Source organism: Mesitornis unicolor, unplaced genomic scaffold, assembly GCF_000695765.1.
Source record: "Mesitornis unicolor isolate BGI_N332 unplaced genomic scaffold, ASM69576v1 scaffold2655, whole genome shotgun sequence".
Classification (NCBI taxonomy): Eukaryota; Metazoa; Chordata; class Aves; order Mesitornithiformes; family Mesitornithidae; genus Mesitornis; species Mesitornis unicolor.
In genome coordinates, this window is record NW_010187327.1 from 76919 (window position 1) to 98086 (window position 21168).

General features: G+C 36.3%; 1 protein-coding gene across 1 annotated transcript in view; it reads right to left on the reverse strand.

Annotated features, from left to right (window-relative positions):
- EFR3A (EFR3 homolog A (S. cerevisiae)) overlaps positions 1–21168 on the reverse strand; it is a gene marked incomplete at its 5' end in the record, with an annotated part of 38772 nt that overhangs the window by 293 nt on the left and 17311 nt on the right. The window contains 13 exons of the mRNA XM_010185393.1: positions 1142–1191; positions 1805–1908; positions 2986–3034; positions 6568–6656; positions 11175–11302; positions 11932–11999; positions 12510–12641; positions 14059–14220; positions 16291–16366; positions 16804–16976; positions 18126–18177; positions 19408–19522; positions 21089–21163. Of these exons, the coding sequence (XP_010183695.1) occupies positions 1142–1191; positions 1805–1908; positions 2986–3034; positions 6568–6656; positions 11175–11302; positions 11932–11999; positions 12510–12641; positions 14059–14220; positions 16291–16366; positions 16804–16976; positions 18126–18177; positions 19408–19522; positions 21089–21163 (1273 nt within the window). The remainder of the gene's footprint in view (positions 1–1141; positions 1192–1804; positions 1909–2985; positions 3035–6567; positions 6657–11174; positions 11303–11931; positions 12000–12509; positions 12642–14058; positions 14221–16290; positions 16367–16803; positions 16977–18125; positions 18178–19407; positions 19523–21088; positions 21164–21168) is intronic.

Genomic DNA, 21168 nt, shown 5'->3' on the forward strand with positions numbered 1-21168 from the left:
CAAACAGTATTTTATCCTATTAATTAAGTTCTATTGAAATTATCATGCCTTTTTTTTTTTATTTATTGAGTTCTATTGAAATTATCATGCCTTTTTTTTTTGGTACTCTGGTCTAAATCATCAACTTCACTGATGTTACAGAACTATGAAAATGTACTTTATTACAAACAAATACAATTCATCCTGCACAGCGGATGTGCACAACACTATAATAATGTCATGTACTATTTTGGATGTTCATTTTCTAATTGCTTTCTCAAACAGATACAGCAATGGGAAAACGGCACCATTCTTCAATTCTACTGATACACATAGAAAGAATGTAAGAATATAAGTATACTATAGCATGGTTTCCAGATATTCTCCACTATTTAAAATATTCAAAATAGTAACATGAAAATCAATGTAACTTTTTTAGGTAGAGTACTCTTTTTTAGTGTACTGGTTTTGGCTGGGAGAGAAGTAATTTTCTTTATAGTAGCTATCAGAGGGTTATGTTTTGGATTTGTAACCAAAACAGTGTTGGTAACACGGGGATGTTGTAGTTATCGCTGAGCAGCGCTTACACAGCATCAAGGCCTTTTCTGCTTCTCACACTGCCCTGCCAGCGTGTAGGCTGAGGGTACACAATGAGTTGGGAGGGGACACTGCAGGGACAGCTGACCCCAGCTGACCAAAGAGATATCACATACCATATGATGTCGTTCTCAGAAGTAATAGCTTTAGGGAAGAAGGAAGGGACATTAGAGTGATGATGTCTGTCTCCTCAAGTAACCGTCATCCATGATGGAGATGGCTGAACACCTGCCTATCCATGGGAAGTGGTGAATCAATTCCTTGTTTAGCTTTGCTTGTGTGCGCAGCTTTTGCTTTACCTATTAAACTGCTTTTATCTCAGCCCACGGATTTACTTACTTTCACCCTTTCAATTCTCTTTCCTTACCCTACTGAGGCAGAGCAAGTCAGCAGCGGTGTGGGGTTTAAATGGCTATCAGGGTTAAACTGTGACATTCAATTAAGTCAATTATTTTCTGCCTATTACATGTGTTTAAGAACTCTATGACACGACCACCTGAAAGTAGCCATGATTGTTTTATAACTCATTTTACATTCACCAGATTCTTCCTGTAAACAGTCTTACCGAATGGTGAGTTCCAGTATCTGTGCAAGTCTATCATGAAGCAAGTTTGCCTAGGAAAAAAATATAAATTAAATTATTAACTATTATATATTGAACCAAGCTAAAATGAATGTGCCAGGCTATACTCAGTGTGTTTCACATTCCTACATGGCAAATCTAGTCAGTATTTCTTATCTTGATTTCATTTCTCACTGCTGCAAGGATTCTGAGCCATGAAGAGGCACGTGAGATTGAGTGAGCCTGTCTCTGAGTGCAGGGAATTATATAGTAAATTTTGCTGTTGCAGACAGGAGTTTGAAAAACCTAAAATACATTTAGTTATTCAAAATATATAATGGGGTCAATACTGTTCCAGTTACCCCAGGATGAAATAGGAACAGACCATGAATCCAGATTTAAAGACAGTAAGGAAAACACTAAAATGAAAAGCGTATGAGACATCCATGACTTTTTAAATGGTCTAGTAACACTCAAAAGCACATTTTAAATAACTGAAATTTCCCATCATTAATAGCAGTAGAGATAATAGCTGAATACAAAGAACTGAACCTCTTTAGAAGTAACAGCAGCAGTGACATAACATAAAACCCCTTTAGTCAGCACATCCCTACTAATGTTTACATCAGTATCTTCAAAGCTGTAAAACATTTTTCAGAAACTTACTTTGGTTTCACATTGTGCTGCGATTTCTTCAAATGGCGCTTTTTGGAACTTTTCAATCACAAGACGCCTTTTTTCTTTTTCCTGTTCTTCAAGTCCATTGTTATCTTAAAGAAAAAATAAAAAAATAAGTCACATAAACCTTCAAACCTGCACGGCAGACGCAAGCAAACACTGTATTTGAAGTGATGCAACCATACTCAAGTGAGCTGTCATTCGTCATTGCTTCTAAAGCAAAATGCAGATACAATTTCAGGGAACTGGTTTGAGGACCGCAGGTTTGCCCCTTTCTTACTAGGTCCTTTAATTACAAGTACATCCAGGCCTCCTCTTGTTTTATTATCTGGACTTACTACTGCACTTCTCACTCGCTGCACACAAGTTCAGCTTCAAGAGAAAAGAAGGGAGTATCCTCCCTCCCAGTACCAAGCAGACAGGCTGAAAGGATTTCCTACTAAAATTTGAGAAAAGTGAGTTCAACCACCATAAGCTGAGTGAACCTGCAACCAGCTGGAGCTTTGCAGCATTTAACAAATTTAAGCACCTCACTGATTAGGCAGGTTTGGAAAAGCATCAGATTGAATTACTATTGTTTAAAACATCCATGTCTAATCCAGGTTTCCGACAGGACTTTGGTGGACTGGACAGTAATATAAATTATTAATAATTATTAATTATTTGCAGTGATATGAAAGAAGGAAACTGGGTAATTCTGAGTTCTGGTAGGTGGATCACCAGTCAGAAAAATATTCTTTTAAACAAATCAGATAGATGTGTATCAATACACTAACTAAAAATGTGATTGTTTTTGAAGTCCGCAATGTGTACCTGAATGCACTGAAGACCTGTAAATCTTAGTATGCAAAAAATACTTAAGTGGCTTTATAAATAATCACTCAGTGAAATACGAAAAGCTCACATTACTTATAGCTTGGCCTGTAACGGCAAATTTAATAGATGACAGGCATTTTGAGATGCTTTTCATTCAGTCACATTAGCTTCAGGAAATTAATTCATTAAAATTATCAAGATATTTCATAAATTCAGAACTTAAGTTTTAAATAAATGTACTAGGTGAAGAAAAACAAATTAATGATTATGTGATTCTGACAACACCTTTTGTTCTAACAATACCACAGTCATCAAGAACTATGGTGCATAAAACCAATCGTAATAAATCTTACCAATTGCTTTCTTCAGAGCTTCAAAGGTGATTTCTTCAGTATTATTAACCTAAACACAAAAAACCAAAACCCTTTAAACCTCACATAACAAGCTTCTAAAAAATACGGAATGTGATAAATACAGAAGGACAAAATGGTCACAGAGCTTTTCTGCCTTACAAGTTTCTGATAGTTTTATCTGGTGTCTCTATAACAGCCAACAACAGATCACCAATTCACATTTTTAAGCCACTGCAACTAGCAAGGAGAATTTCATCAAATGAGATAAGAAAAATTTTCCAAATTCTGGTCAAGGCGCTCTATGGCAACAATACTTTGGAAAAGGACTTGAATTTTGGCAGAACATTCCTTTGAATCAGGAATATGCTGTGATGTTTCTATGCTGCTAAGCCTCAGTAGTGGTTGCTGGGAACAACAGCAACTGCTTCCGGGGCCTAGTTGAGTTACGAACAATGTGATACTAAAATAAGAGAGGAGGGTAGAGTGGAAAATGGATACTGCTTTAGGTTAACTTCATACCAGCATGGGTTCCAAATAATGTGGAGCTTATGTTATAAACATTGGAGCTAAAGGGCTCTTCGTAACAAGCTATGTCTGATGCACTGAGAAAATGTGTTCATTTAGCAAGATGGATATCCACTTGCAGATGTATTTCATTAGGAATTGCTTGGGGCTGCAAAATTACCAAACACGCATCAACATTTCTCTGAAGAGCTCCAACTCATCGTTCTTTGTGTTGCAATTCTTTACAGACATCAAGTTTCTGTATCAGTAAGCGTATTTACAGTGAAACCACTGTGCTATTATTGGGGAAGAATGCTAAGATGGCAGAACAGTGTTCACCTGAATATAACCTGCTCTCTTGGCTTGGACTGCCTTACTTTAATCCTTCAAAATTAATTACCTGTAAACAGGCAGCACTTTTATTTTTCCTTATAAACAGTAATTGTTTAGAATCGTCTAATATGATTTAGAGAAAAGACTGTAAGGTAGCAAAAAGTTATTTCACCCAATTCAGAAGACTGAATTCTTTCAGTTTTTGGATTCACTGACTTGACCTACTGTAAATGGAAAAGCCAGAAGAAGTAGCTGTTTCGTTTTCACATCAGTGCTATTTCAGGAGATAGAACTGTAAAGGACCTTTTTTCTAACAGATTCTACTACAGTAGCATCATATTATCTACCTCTGAATATATAACAGGTTGATAAACAAACATCACAACTACCTTTAAGTCAAGCATTTGCAGATACAGTTAGAGATAAAAGATTATTCACGTTTTGAAATAATCACCTTTTATATGATTCATATTTGATAAAAATTACTTGTTCATGGCAGCCTTTAAGACTGCTAATTAACAGCTGTAGTAGCTGCTGGTATTAGCCAGCATTATATTTGGTTATTAATATAACAGAGGCACGAGCTGCTTTTACAAGAGCTTTCATCTTATAAATGGAGATAACCATGGAATAAACCATCTTCCTGAAGAAGGTTCACTAACAGACTTGCCACAACAAAGAACTTTGATTACGTTGACAAAAGAATTGTATTTGTATTGTATGCAATAACAGATATTTTATGGATAAACAGTCTTCTACCTCAGACAGTGTAGAAATGATACATCATTAATCCTAAAATTTCCATTAATTAAGTAGTTTATCATAAAGAATTATGGTCCTTTTTTTGTACTTTAACTCTGGTGACAGAGTTATGGATCATGTTATATTTACTAATCCACACAGCAGAAGAATCAGATTTAATATCCTCATAGACTCTGTTTTTTCCTGCTCTTGAGTTACATCCAGTGTATCATCTTACACTGCAGGTGGCCAAAAACTTGCATTATGAGGGAACAAGTGAAAATTACAGAGCATCATCACTGAAGGAACAGGCTGTCCAAGGAAGTGGTAGAGTCACCATCCCTGGAGGTATTTAAAAAATGTGTAGATGTGGTGCTTAGGGACATGGTTTAGTGGTGGACTTGGCAGTGTTAGGTTTACTGTCAGACTCTACGATCTTAAGGATCTTTTCCGACCTAAATGATTCTATGAAAGTTTTTAAGATGTTCATAATTCAGGTATCAAGTTATAGTCAGCAAATTGGAAAATACTGGCTTTCCCTTTGCATTGTAAATAAACATTGCAAAGGGACTATAGGAAGAATACTTTGTTCCACACGATTATGATAAATAAAATTCTTGTTTTTAAGATAGATAAACAGTAATTCAAGACACTGTACAATGTTAAACTGAGAACTCATACAGAGATTTTGATGTATCAACAACTGCTGCATCCCCTTCAAAGAATGTCTATATATCAATGCTTAACATAACATCAGCATAATCATTTGAAATCTGAAATGGAAACTTCTCTCATTTCATTCTACTTTCAAGACAGATGTTCAATCACATACAATACGTGACTTTTTTTTTTAAAAGGGATACTTTTTAAATGGCAAACACTCCTATTCCTATTAGTAGTTTTTACTTTCTTCAGAAAGCTAAAGACTGTGTGGCTCATTTTTCAAACATTTATTTTCTTCTTTTTCCTAAGCTTTTATCCAACTTACCTGTATCCTTGCTAAAGCATAATAGCAAGAAGTGAACCCAAAATATCATCTGAGAGATCATTAGCACAAAGCAGAAAGGAATAATAATGATGCAAAACTCAGTAAGTTCTAAAATAAGGGTTGCTCCTTTGCGATAGGTTAATATTGCATTTTTAACTAACATTCAGCTTGACTCTGCCCACACATTCTGCTTCATGTCCCTAGCCAGTTTGTGCTTGAAGATGTAAAAGGCAGAATTCATTTGCCGGTACAAACACCTCAGTTTCAACAGCTAATCTCCATCGCAGCCAGCAGAAATCTGGTTAACACAAAAATCAGCAGAACCTTGAAAAAGATTCAGTAGAAATAGAAATTTATTTTAAGAAATACTTCAAATGAAGTGTCAAAAGATGTGGGATAATTCTAATTATAATGCAGTCTTCCTAAGGTATAATTAGCATCAGCTCCTGTACCCTACATACGAACTTTTTGTTGCTCCCTTATCCTTCCTGTGTCTTTAAAGCACTGTGTGTTATACCCTTCTGGAAGGGAAAAATGGTAACACTGTCGTGTAAGTAGCCTGCCCAGTCTTCACCTGCCCCTCTCAAAAATGGAAGGTCTCCCAATAGTCTTGTATCTGTTAGCCCCATGCTGATGAACAAGACTCTCAGATGCTTCAAATGATGCAAGGATACAGATGCAGGAATTTATTTGATCCCTCAAGATGTAGAGAAAATATTTTAGAATATTTAAACATAAAATGTTATTTGTTCAGCATATATATGTATTGCTACCCCATATTCTGCAGTACTACCTGTTAAAAACTAGAGTGACAAAATCCTTTTTTAGACAGCAAGATCAGCATTCGTGTCTTTAACAACACATTTCTACAAACATATGAGTTAAAAAAAAAATCAAACCCTTAAAGCATTTGAAATTTCTAGAACCACCAGACATTAGACTTCATGGGAAAACTTCATTTGCATTCCCTCCCCACCCCAAAGATGCTGCTTTAAGTTATCCTGTGATTTCCATACCTTATCCTCCATGTTGTTGCCAGGCAGAATATCCACCTGAATAGATACCGTGTCCACAATGCTCTTCCTTCTGGAGAGTCTGTCCTCATCTAGAATAAAAAAAACCCTCATCTCACTTGTTGTATAAAAGTTGAAACACGATCAAACAAATTTCTACACATCAGATGCAGATTGGCTTCTATACGCCTACTCAATCCAAGATCATCTACTTTATTATTTGGATCGTTGTGAAGAATGTTCAGTTACTGCTCTGAATTATCAAATATGAAGGAAAACGACCCTTTTTCTTGTCCCTTCCCCTCATCCCAGATCTTGCCAACTTTCCCTTGAAAGCCCAGAATTCTTAAAAATGAGATGGGATCTTATTCAAACGCATAATACATAACATAGTACATGATGTATATATATTATTGTAGAGTAATTTACCAAAGCCTGAACTTACTTCTCTGGTTGTGAAATTGAAACATTAGGGTCTTAATTTGAAGGTATTCTGAAACAGAAAAGGGCTTCTGGGAAGATGACTCATTGACAGAAGAAATAAAGATTTCTGAATGAAAATGAACAACAACCCTTCCTTATTCTTGTTGCTACAAGTTCCATATTCAGCGAGTCTAAAAATTTGCTTGGCGAAAACAATTCCCTCCATTTCTACAAACACTTCCTACAAACATCTTAGCAAGTCCAGTTGGCCTAAAAATTTGTCAGAATAAGACCAACTGTGCTGATACTAAAAGGAAAACAATGTCATTAATCCTTAAGCAGCTATGATCAAAGGATCCATCAGCTGATGGATTTTCCTTTTGTGACTGCATTCCTGAGATAATACACTAATAATCTTTTCTCATTTTTGGCATTTAATATATTAATGCAAAATTAAGAAAAAACAGCAAAGATACATTTACAGACATGAGCATCCTCTGAAAAAATGGAGATTAGAGTGGTGTCTCGTTTACAAAACCATGAATTGCAACATCAAATATTAGGTTTTCGCTGAGACCAAGATGTTTGATGACCTGGCCATTATTATTTGATGACTTGCTCTGCACGTAGTTAGAAGCACCTACAGGCACCTGACACTAAGATAAGGATGAGAAGGACTGTAAAACTCCCCCACCACAAGGTAATTTATGCTGGTTCTTCTGCAACCTTTGCTTAAGCCACTTCTAGCAAAGTGCTTTTGCAGAGCAAATATCGAGCACGATCAAACAGAATTCATTCCAGCAAAGCTGAACACACTCAGCTTTTAAAAATCAAGAAATAACTTTCAGAAGTCATATAAATGAAATGGCGTTTTAAGATCAAGAGGCAGTGAAAGAACAAGATTAGTGAAAAACACCTGAATTCTAGCTATCTTTGCCAGGTTCTTAAGAGTCCCTGAGCATTTGAAGTGGCATTTTGAAGGGTTTACTTAATTTTTAATCCCTGACAGCTCACTGGTACACGACCCAATACATGCAGAATCTGAGGAAAGCACCTTAGCCCTCAAGAGTAAACACAAGACAAAACTACATCTTTGCTGCCACCTTGCTGCTCTCTCTACAACTGACATGCAAACACCAGAATATACATTTTTGGGACTACTTTGGATAGAATTTTTATAATGGATGCCTCACTATGCTTGCCTAATAAAAATGCCCATTATTCTCTAATTTCAACATGTTAAGCAGGTACAAAATTGTGAAAATTGCATTTTTTTGTGTTATAAGACAAATAGCTCATCTCCACACACATAAAAGAGCCCAGAGGCAAAAGGGCAGTGGTGGAGCCCCAATAGTCCCTGCCTCAGCCCCTGCCAGGGCTGTCCCAGGCGTCTGGGGCCCATGATGCTCTCTCTGCGTCACCTCACTGACCGAAGCAGGGTCAGTGCCTGGGGTACAGGACAGATTGTGGGATGCAGGGGAACAGCATCCTGGGATTGCAGAAGGTTTACCATGGGATGTTTAAGGGAGGAAAAAGAAGACTGAGATGGCTGGACCAGCAGGTGAGTAGATCAAGTGGCCTTGGAGCTGTGGGTGTTTCTGTGTGTCTGGCCCTCTTCTGTTTCTGAGGGTGGGGAGGCACCTGGAGAGACTTGGAGGCCCAAGCCAACTGTCAGAAATACCATGGAAAGCATAGGGGAACACCTATGTTGTTGGCTGAGACCCTTGGGTGTACACATGTACATTACTGTGCACAAGAAGGATCTGTACCAGCAGCTGGACTGGGGCTGTGGGCCTTGGGGACTCACATGCACGGGTGACAGTGACTGGGAAGACCGGGAACCAGGAGGAAGCTGGTAGGATGCACACACAACATATACGTGTATCCATGTCCCACTAATGGACCTTTATTGGTCCCTTGCTTCTTTCAATTTTGTACCAAGTTCTTGTAATTTCACTCCAAGAGGTAATTAGTGCTATCACAAAACTGATACCTGTGGCCCTACTACCTGCTCAGGAAAGGAAAATAGGAAGCTACTATATTGTAGAATTCCAAATCAAGAGAAAAGACAAAGGCAAACAACACAGCAGCGAACATTGCTACAGGTATATCAAGGAGATAAAAAAAAAAGCAGAAGGAAATACTAAGTGTAACACAATTTCTGGACTAAAGGTCTAAAGGCTTTCTAAAAGCATTATTTTTTGACTGCACACATCCTATACACACGCCACAGCTAGCAAGAGGGCAGGCTGACCTATAACTTATGTTTACCTTTTGACTTGTGTCTGCATTTATGAGGTTTTTTGCCTGATGGAAATATAATGAATTTTTTAAATATTATATATGTATAGCCAAAAATGATTAAGTGTACACTTAAATTATCAGCTTTCCTCCTACCCCAAATATGGAAGAGAAGCTAAAAATAGCTGCAAATATGAATGTTTTACAAACTGATAAGAGGTACCAAAAACTGACAGGATGATGATTTTATGCCTACACCTCATTGTTAACCACTAGATATTAATATTCAGAAATAATTAGGATAAATTCTTCCAGAACTTTAACAACAATATACAAAAAATGGATCTACCTTTTACTAAAAGTATTTTGAAAAATTATATCCTTGCATCACGTTATAATATAATAGTAAAAATTAAACATTTAAGTCAAAATGAAAAGTTTTAGAATTCAAAAATATACACTTTGGTCCTGATTAAGTTAAGTGAAAACCCTGGAAGCTCAGTAACTCACAGGATCAGGGATTAATGATCCTAATCAGATATGGTAACAGACATGAAACCAGTTTTGGTTACTGCTTTTCACAAAAGACTACAACACAAAAAACCCACCCATCTAATTCACATCTATAATTCACTGTTGATTTCAATGTTAAATAATTTTCTAGAAAAGGCTTAACATGTATTTCCATCCAGGTTAACTTTCTCATTCTGTTCTCATTTACTCACTCAAAGACAGTAAAAATTGAAAACGTAACTTTCCTTACTTGCTACCTACTTCTTCTGTCAATATTAAAATATAATGTTAATTGGGGTTTTTTGGGATGCCAAAAGAAATAATCTGTCAAGTATAGCAACATTTTCCTTTTTAGAAGACGACAAGCAGCAACAGAAGACACAGACACTGCAGCTGTGTCTCAGAATATATCACACGTTTGCCTGCTAGCACATGGGAGAAAACCCTATCTGCTGTTCTGGAGAACTCATTCCCTCCCACAGCAGCTATCCAAAAAAGCTTATTTGAGAGCAGGCAGCAATGTCTCTGAATCTCACTGCAAGTGTGACAGATCTGGCATTCGCTGTCCATATGCACTGTATTTCTTCCTATGCGTGAGCTACAAAACACAGGAATCATTTTCCTGCTAGCAACTGATACTTCTCCAAAAGTTCATGCTTCAGACTGGGAAGTCCCATAGTCTATTACAACAATAACCAGTCACGTACAGCCACAAAACACATGTGGTTAGTAACACAAACGATTCAGACAAATTTTTTCGGTAAGTTTCTCAATTTGCTGTTGAAAACATATTAAAAGCAGAAAACACACAATGTCCCATACTAAGATAGTCATTCACACACTATTCATGCATCCTGGGCAGGATCACAAATCCTCCTTAGGCACACTTTATTTTCATTGTGTTACCTGACACTAAGCTAGCATGGGTATCTAATGGAGGAAAACAATATTCCTGATCAAATTAACATCTGCTCATTGAGAATATGACTAAGGCAAATAAGTCAGCATAAGGCCAGAGGGCAATCATATGGGACATGTTCTATCCAATGTTCACATAAAAAGGATCAAGTATGCTGACTTGTATAATCCTTCCTCACCTGCTAATTCAAATTAATACCAAAAAACATTAATTATCACCACTATCATGATAATCTTTTGAAAGCAAAGACTTCCTTAAAAAGAGCTGATGAGGGTTCAAGAACCTACTGCCCCACATCCTGAATTTAAGGGAAAAAAAAATTCTTCAAAGGACAAAGTTGAAATGGCTTAGCAATAATATAGTAGTCAATGAGAAAACATACATATTGAGAAAACAAAATTATACTATGATTACATTTTGCTGCAAAGTAGTCACATTTCATTGGCACAAAACGCATCAAGAAAGCATTCTTAACAACTGGTCCTTAGGAGTTTTGTCACTAATCACCACGTACCTGTTACCTGGGGTACATATGGAACTGACAATCTTTCCACGCTGTATCCACTGCCTCCTAGGGATTCTGCAATCTTGTTTGTCAGGAAAAATAAATTTTTATCATCCTTCTCTAAGGATTTTGGAAGACTGTAAAAAAACATAATTGAAGTTATCCTCTACCAACAGAAATTTGTTCACTAAATAAAACATTTTTCTAATGTCAGCAAGCAACCAAAATGGGTCAATGGCAATGATTTGATGAAAATAAAACCTGCTTAATATTTTAGGAATACACACCCCAAAATGAGTCCATTAAATACCTCTACAATATTTTAAATTACCTTAACACTTCTTGGTTATCTGAAATACATTCCTCACCTGTTCTGCTACATCTGAGAGAATATAGTCTCTGTTAAACAAAAAAACTGCAGAGTAATAGTATTTGTGGCACAAAAAGGCTGAGGGCATCCTGGGCTGCATTAGGAGGAGTACTGTCAGCAGGCTGAGGGAGGAGACCCTTCCCTTCTACTCAGCACTGGTAAGCTGTGCTAGCACTTACACCAAGCACCATATTGTGCAGGTGTCTCTGAATACAATTAAAAGAGTCTGAAAAAATATGCATATATGCCTTTAATGCTTGGTTTTCTTCTGCCTATCCTGTATGCTATTAAACCTCTAAATTACTTTTCAGATCTGCAACATATATCAATGATATGTGAATTTTAATAGTAATAGGTACTTCACTGCTCATTCATTCATATTCTGTATGTGCTTACTTGCATTTGTCTTTGAAAATTGTTTCTGGTAGAAAATAAGATGCCTCTAGACTTCTTGTTTCAATGACCTGAAAAAAACCAAGACAAATAGTGCAAATGGAGCAGTTTCATAGCCATTTTTTCCAATGATTAAATTGCCTAAAGAAGTTCTACTGTAGTAGATAATCAATCCTTCTACTAACATCTGCTTCAGCACAAATGAAGCCTTTAGAATTTCTTTTAACCAGACAGAGTTTGTGGCACTCAGCCCCTAGACTAACAAGCTGGTTCTCATGGCCTTATGCATATCAATACTGTTTTACCAAAGCCAGTGGGGCTGTCAAGTCTTATACAGGATGGAGATTTAGCCCATTATATATGGTATCATAAGCAAAATTAAAATACTACACCTTGTGAAAAGAATATTCTGTGCATAAGAGTCAGCAAGTAATGCCATCAGAGACCAAAGATGAAGAGCAGTGTTGGTGGATATAAATACAGGAGATAAACACAGCAGGCAATTACTTGACAGAAGTTACTTGCTCATTTTACAGCAGAATGTGTACTGTTCTAAATGACTTAAATTAATTATGTGTTACCTTGCTGACATGCTGACAAAAGGCAGGAACTGCAATCATCTGACTTAGAAAGTTTAGATACGCCGCTACCAATGCCATGATGCCACAACGATTAAACATTGGCAGATTATCCTCATTGATGATGGCAATGTCCTGAAATACAAAGGACAGCATTACACTCTCCAAAGTTAACAGGCTGTTCTGAATACATGGCAGTCAAAATTATTATTAGTAACACTAGCTGACATATGACTATCTTAGCATTTAATACCTTTCATCCTAAAAGCCCAGTCTTTTAGCTCACTTCTGAATTGGGTATATATTGATCTGAATTTAGAGAGCTTGAAGGATTCAACCCCTCTGAAGGGAAATAAATATACTCAACTCAAACTTCTGTTATTCAGAAAGAGAGTACAGGATGATGACTGGTAGTCTCTTGTCCTTATCATCTCCTGATCATAATTTTTTCAGGAAAATTAGAAAAAAAATGCTTATTAAAAATAAAGATGAAATTGTACAAAAGCAGTGGTTTGTACAATATACCAAAACTGAATAAATTTGATGCTGCTATTACTGAGCAGGTGCCATCCATGAAGCTCAATCATTTACATTTTGTTTAGTTACAGAGGAAAAAATTTACAGATGTAGAAACTGGTTCCCTCAGTTTGCTATTTTATAGCCAGTTTGTCTTGTGCCATCAGAAATCTCTCCCAAATCTCCCTCTGATGTGTTTATCACATCCACATACAAACATTATCAGTACAACATAAGAGAATACCACATCTAAACCAGGCATCACTTACTTGTTTCTCACCTCTTTTTCCTCTCATAAAAATCACTCTTGTGAGTCACAGATACGGTACCATAAAAGGAACTATTTAATGCTTATTAGCATTCCTGTGTTTGTTTATTTAGATTGTATTATTTTTGTTCTATTAAAACACATGATATTTACATCAAGTTAGGATTTGGTTCAATGACATATTTTAAAATTAAGGATGAACTCTGCATTTCAGAGGTTTCATAATGCCCATCAGCCTAATGGCAGGCTAATGACAGAAGTGAACTGGGAATACAGGACACTGTTTCATCAAATTTCCATGGCAGAAGTTAGCACTATTTTTTTTTAATGCTTAAATTTCAACACAGATAAACCTACCAAGTTATACAGTTTCACTGTGGACTGTATGCAAGCATGAAATAATGTTTGATCCTGTAAAGACAATGTTAAGAAATAAAGCCTGTCAACACACTGATAGAATTTGTATCTACAGTAAGATTAAATAGCCTGGTTTGACAAATATTTCTAACCAATCAATGAACCAAAAGCTTTCCTCCATGGTGAGGACAGTCCATGTATTTCCTATGGAATGCTGATGCCAGATCACAAATTTGATTAGCCAAAGCTTCCTTATTAATAATTGTTATGTATAAAGTGCACTTCCTTAATAGATCGATCAAATTTGGACTGAATTTGAAGATAAATATGCAAACAAAAAAAGTTATCCCCATCTCCAGTTACAAATATAAATTGTCAAGCTATGAACCCAACACTGATGCAGAGTCATACCTGCAAAGCAATAGCTAACCGAATGAGATCAATAACCACTTCTTCGTTGGCTAGTTCAATGGTGGTAAGAGCAAGAGATGTAAACAGCAGTTCAAAGTTTTTCTGGACGTTGTCATCTTCTTTACAGCCTAAATAAATGTGTCTGTACAACTGTTGACCGTGCTGTGAAAGACAAAAAAAAGGAAAATTAGAATGATTTAGGTTAGAAAGGTTCATCCTCTAGATGAAGTCCCTACTCCAGGCAGGGTCAACTTTGATGCTAGATCATTTTAGATAATAAGAAAAATGAAAAAGGATAAAATGCATGTACACACATACATACACAAACAAGTACACTATTAATCAAGAAGACCACTAGCTTCCTACTGTAACAGCACCTTCTTTGTAAATACAGTATTGTTCTATTTGATGTACAAGTGTGCAGATAGGGAAAACGATGCAGAGAATTGCACATGAATACTGCACTGTGTCAGACATTGGCATTCATTTCCTATTGAAATATTCGTTAAAACATGGCCCATTTATGAAAGGAGAAAATAAAATGCACATCTTGAAACATTCTCAAGAACTTTCAAGTAAAAAGCTTCAAGGGTCACCCTTGTGAAGACATCAGATTTGTTCATTAAGCAAGTCTCCGAATAGCAAACTGAGAAAAAATTCTTTTAGAGGGTGTTTCAGAGGATGAGTACAGCTCATTTACCACTGTGCACAGGGAAGCTCTAGTGAAGGACAGAGGTGACCTAATGGAAGTATCTTAACTTCAGAAGTGATTTTCCTTTCCTCATAACAATGTGTTTAATCAAATTTTGTACAGAGGCTTACTTCAACACAAAAAAATGGAAACACAGTAAGGCAGGTTAAGAAGCAGGTTTTGCGTGCAACACATGTACCATCCCAGCATTCCTAATTTGTAGAGGATACTTCAAGAGCTTCTTCACCCCTCTCCTTTCATAATGCAAGGAATCTAGGAAAAGTAGGCTGCTAACATGCATATCTAAACTAGACGAGTAACATTAGGTTTATGATATTCACCTGAAACAGTATCATAAGGATAATTATTGAACGACTTATTAATGAATTACTATTGAATTGACACATCAAATATTGTTTGACAATTAAAATTTTCATCTAGCAAAATCAGTAAATACAACTTTTTAAATCCAAGTTATTAAATTGCTGAATTAAAATTTAATTCACTTTTCACAAAGATACATTATTAATAACTGCCAATGTTGGAGCATTCGGTATTAACCAAAACAGGTGTAAGTAAACCTCAAGGAGTATCAACTGTACTAACTTAGCAATAACATTTACCTTTCAATGTTACTTGAAAGCCACACAACTCTATTTCGCATATTATTTTATATGGAGTATTTTAGCCTCTGGGCAAGTTAAACTGCAATTCTCCTGATTTTTATAATTAGAATATTAAATTAAGTCAGCACTCTAAAGTCACTTCTTTTTAAATTTCACAGCTGGTAGGAAACAAAAACAAAACAGCATGGGATAGCTGTGAGAAATGAATATATTTTCTGAGGCAGATAACAGTGACAAACATTCTAAAGCCTGCTTGAGCTGACTTCAGCACTCTAATAACTATATGCATTTTTTCCACATAAAAATAAGGTGTTTATTGAAAAGAAGTAATTTCACTCCACGTAAGCATAACCTAAAAAAATACCTGTTTTTCTTCATAACTAAACATACTCAGAAGTCAACTGGCACAACAACCTGTAAAAACAATCCTGCAAAGTACATTTTTTCTTCAAAGTTAACTTCTTTGATGTTTTTATGTAAAACAGAAGGCACAAATCTGTGTACCAAGGCTTTTAAACAAGGTTTTTAAATTAAAAAAAACCCAAAAATACAACAAAATAAAAGCCACACAGATGAAAAAATACTCCTGAGCATAAATGAAATGCTGCACAGGGATCTAACTATAAGGAGCTCTTTTTAGAATCTTGATTGAGATATCTGAGATATACACTGTTCTAATGTCATCCATGCAAGGGCTTTCACTGAAGACATAAATGAAAATTTTGTTCCATGGAACCACCACTCAAGTATCTAGAGCACCTCAACATTGAAATCACTGTAATTTGAATTAAAACCACTTGATACTGATCTTTGCAGCTTGTTGCAAAAACACATTTGCAGAAGAAAAGCAAAGCCACTGATAGAGTTACTTTATCTTGCTTCTAGATAAAAAAGTTAACTTTTTCATTCTATCACCTTTTTCATGAAGCTCACGTCTTGCCTTGAAATTTTGTCTCGTTTTATCTTTAGATCAGAAACATCTGGTATTATTCTACAAAGGAAACAAAAATGTCATTTTAGCAAAAAGAGGTTGAAAGGGAAGAGGATGTGAAATATATGAACTACTCAAACAAATCTTGAAGCAATTTCCATTTTAATCATAACCACGTTTAACAATGACATTCAAATTTCAGTTGAAGAGGGAGAACTATAAACAGAATTATGATAACTACGGTTTTTTTCTCTACATAAAATACCATATTCTGTCTTCCACAGTTAAACTAGCAGACATCTGGACTGGTCATTTAAGGTATCATGCACTGAGGCTCACCTGTAAAATCATCAATAAATGACACTGAGCCCTGTACATTTATCAGAACAGTACATTAACATTTCATATTAGTAAAAATATTTCAAAATCAACAGTGCTTATAATTCAGATACTAAATTAGAATTTCAAAGAGGCCAAAGCAAACAAGAAAGAATTACCGTATCCCTCTGAGCTTTGCTCTGTTGTCATGCCGATCAATGAGATTATGCAGTATTTCCAAGACCAGCTGCCTTAGCTCAGAGTCTTCCATAAGTGAAGGAGACAGCAGCGGGTCCAGAAACGGGGGAGGAAGTGCATTGGTTATTGTTGTTGCTTTGTATCCTGAAGTCACCTGTTCATTGTTGGAAGTAAAAGTAACGAGTGTCATCACTGGATTGTAAGAATTACTTACTCACTTTTTAGTGGGCTTCTTTGGCATCTGAACTACTGCTGACTTACCTCATTCAATTACTTTTATTTAAATTAGAACAATTCTTACTGACCTGAATGGAAATTTTTAAGAGTGGTGAGACGAATGTTGTTAGGAACACTTCAGGCATAGCTAAGTCTATCTTTAATGAAGACAGTGTGCAAAATGACACCCTGAGGTTCATTTTAACATGTTTTCTATCCTTACGTTGCAACTGTGAATGCACAGCTTGTCTGCAAGCCAGAATCTAGGATTTCATATTCTGACAAGCAAAGAATGGTTTAACTGATTAGCCTAACACCACATAAAAATTTCCTGTCAAAGCAGGGATAGAAACTCATTTTCCAGGATGGCATTCTACTGCTTTAGTCACGAAATCATTCTTTATGCTATTTCCTCTACTTCAGTCACTAAACAGTTACCAGCTTCTGCAACAAAATAGACCAGGATGCCACAGGAAACAGTCTCCTTTGCTACCAACTTCTGATTCTTATCATCAGAATAAGATGTATTTCCAGAAATACTCTTTGAAGGTTTAGAGTTGAAATATGTATTTGTGATAAAGCAGTTATTATACCTTACAAACAACTTGGGAAATACTCAGAAGGAAAGAACAACAGTGCCTGAGGCTGTAAGGGCTTGGACGTAGGCATCCATTTCTAAAATACATTTTTAAAAAGGTATCCAGTTTTAAAAATACAAGTCCTTTTATTAAATTACAGCTTTTCTGGTGAAGAGACAAAAGTGATTTCACTTTCATGTAGCCAGCACTGCCGGCAGAACTACTCAACTCAACCAACCCAATGATGTTCTTTTGGATCTGCAGATCCAATTATAACTGATATTTATTAAAGTGCTTCAAGAGATTGAGGAATAATTCTTGAGCTGCTTGTAATGTAAGCTGGGTAAATACAGTCACAATTTTACCCAGAAGTGAAGATTTATGTACTATGAAGGTACGTTTATATTTCATAATACAGAGCTCTAACACTGTAGTTGTATGTATAAACGTCTACATAAAGTGAAGCATTGTCTGCTTACAACATAATATACCTAACACAAAAGTCTTACCATAAGTAAAGATCTCAATAACATGATTTGAATCCTCCTAGTTCCCAAATCTCTACAATTGGAAAAAAGTTGAAAATTAGTTTCTTTGCATATTTTCAAAATATTTTTCCACTCCTGACACCATTCTAACAATCACATTTTTGACAAGCGAATACGGCAGTCTTGGAAGGGATGCTGGATGAGCACAAATAAGGGGCAAATATCTCCAAACGAGGTACAATAACTGAATGCTTTTGAAAGGGACATTTATAGGAATGCTTCAAAAACGAAGCACATAAAACTGAAAAAGGAATAAATGCCATATGTGAAGCAGATCTAAATCTTCATGTTTCATTGAGAAATCTCATTGTATCTGAAATGTTCAACTGCTACATGCTTAACCTAATTTTCACAAGCATCAGTGCTCAGAATTTCTTCTGTATTAAAATGAAATTGAGTCTTCTAAGAAACCAGGACACTTTAAGTCAGACCCCAAAACTTTGAGACTGAAAAAAGCTCTCTGCAAAATCAGCACGAAAAACTGAAAGAACCTCAGTTGTCAGATCACAGGAAGGTACATGGAACACCACTTAATCTGTCCTTCATCTCTTCTCATTTTCCACCTGATGGTACTAAAATAAGTTAAATACCTATTGGTGTAGAGTCATATATGCACTGTTCTTGCAAGATCTTACAAGATAAAAGTGTACTTGGCATAAATTGCTCCATTCAAAGAGACTGTTTCAAGAAAGAGGGTACAAACCTTTCTGTTCAACAAACAGCATAAGCTATTATAGCTTATAGCATTTTCCTATTTCTAAATAAACAGGAAAAATCTAAATCAAAACAAATTCACTGGCATTTCTGAAGTTTATTTTCTAATCTGAAGTCAGCTTGTACAGAATGAAGAAACAACAAAAAGCGTTTGTAAATTATGCAGCTATTTGAAAAAATGTAGTCATAGTTCAATTTTTCTCATTCACAAAACACGCATAGAAGTAGTTATGGAATTAACCATGATTAAGTAGATAATTTCAGAAACATTTGTACAGATGTGGAAAGAAGAAATGTTTTAATGCAAAAAAGTTGCATTCCAATCAGGTATTTTCTATCAGTAATATGTTTGGAGACTGATTTCATACTGCTGACACTATGCTTGCCTTGAATCTGCATGGCACTTAATACAGCCCCTGATGAGTAACAGTTTGCATTTCACTTTTCTTAATTTTCTTCACTTCTTAATTTATCAGGATTCTAAAATCTAAGTTTTCATTTAGAAATTTTAAAATTAGGATATACAAACCCAAGGTGACTGGTATCCAGTGACTGTGAAGTGGTCCCCAGAACAGGTACTTTTCCCATAATGAACATCATAATCTCTGATCTCTGGTAATCTGGGAGATTGCTTCCAAAAAAACCTACATAAAAATGGAATGAAGTCACAAAAGGAAAGATATGTAGGGCTCTTCTCTCTATAAGAAAAGCCTTCTAAATACAAGCAATGCATTTACCAGGTCAAAACGGATGAAGAATAAAACTATGATTTGTCTGAGGGCATAATATTGACGTGTGAATTCCTTCTGAATGGCTTTACAGAGTCTTTCTGTGACACTCACTTTCCTTTAAAAACTTTCCTAAAACTTTATAATTTTATTCTCCATTAACTACATAATTTAAAAGTTGCATATGCGACACCTGTTAATTTGTAACTAGTGAGGAATTGGAAGTGTTTTTCCTGGAACAGAGTATTGTTACTTTTGTCTGTTCTTAAGTCACCATTAAATATTACATGTGTGCAAACAGAAAACTCAGAGGTATACAAGTTTTCCATGACCATTACTTTACTTAGAGACTGCCAAGGCCAGCAGCTCCAGGGCTGGCACAATCCACAGTGAAAAGCTGTAAGTGTGGTGCACAGGGAGGTTTCCTGAACACGGGGAACCTCAGGAGAGTGGAGAGACCTGCTGGGAGCCAACAGCTTGTGACACAGCAGCTGACAACACCCGTGTGGGGCCAGAAGCAACAGTGGCCAAGCTCCCACATCTATAAAAGAAGACCCTGGGGATTGTCAGCAAGTAGAATTGTTGTGGTAGTTGGTGCGCAGGAAGGGTGCTGTAGCTCTGCCAGCTTGACCACAGGGCAATGGTATCTACCTGGCCAAAGACCATGTTCTCTCCAAACTCTATACCCACAGCTTCCCAGACAGAGCTCAGGTGGGAACACGCTGGCCCCCAGATGCCAGGCTGCAGGGTGTGCCCTGCTCTCACACCAGTACCTGATGGCAGCAGTGAGCACACCTGGGGAAGATGCACCCAGGTAGAGGGACAGAGCTCTGGGAGGAGCGAACAACATTTACATTATATTCCCTCTTGTTCTTTAAGTAAAGGAATATACATCCTAAATGAACTGCAATATGCATCTTTACCATAAAGAAAAAATCTGAAAAAAGAGGAGAGACTATTTTAATGAAATAATTTACAGAAATTGTTGCTCTCATTTTCAGCATTGTGCTTAGAAGTGCTTCAGTTAAGTCACTGTAGCACACTCGGCCATTAGGTGTCACTGTTGCTGCTACGTTGACTTGACAAATTTGCAAGTAGCACCTGCTAAAATACATTACTGTATATGATTGCTTGCAATATGATTTTCATAAAAGCCTTAATATTAATTCTGTACCAAAGATACATAATCCTGTTTATATTTCAAGGGCCATATAATAATATAACCAACAAATTTATTATAAGCCCAGTAGCATTTTTTAATTTTCATTAGGCTTCTTGGCTACCTGATCAGTTAACAATTAAAAGAACAGTTTTTCAGAAGTCAAATCTGTAAAGTGAGACTGAGATTTAGAAGCAAGTACAATCAAGATACAACACTTGACATTTTTCCTTTTTAAATCAAGCTATTTTAATACCATCTCATTGAGGAATGGGGAGAAGGGAAGGAATTTTCATTGAGCCTATGTTACTGTCATTACTCACCAATTGTTTGAATAATAGCATTCTGGACAATCCTCTCATCACTCTCCTTGGAGCTTATGCTGAACGTGGCACTTCCTGCT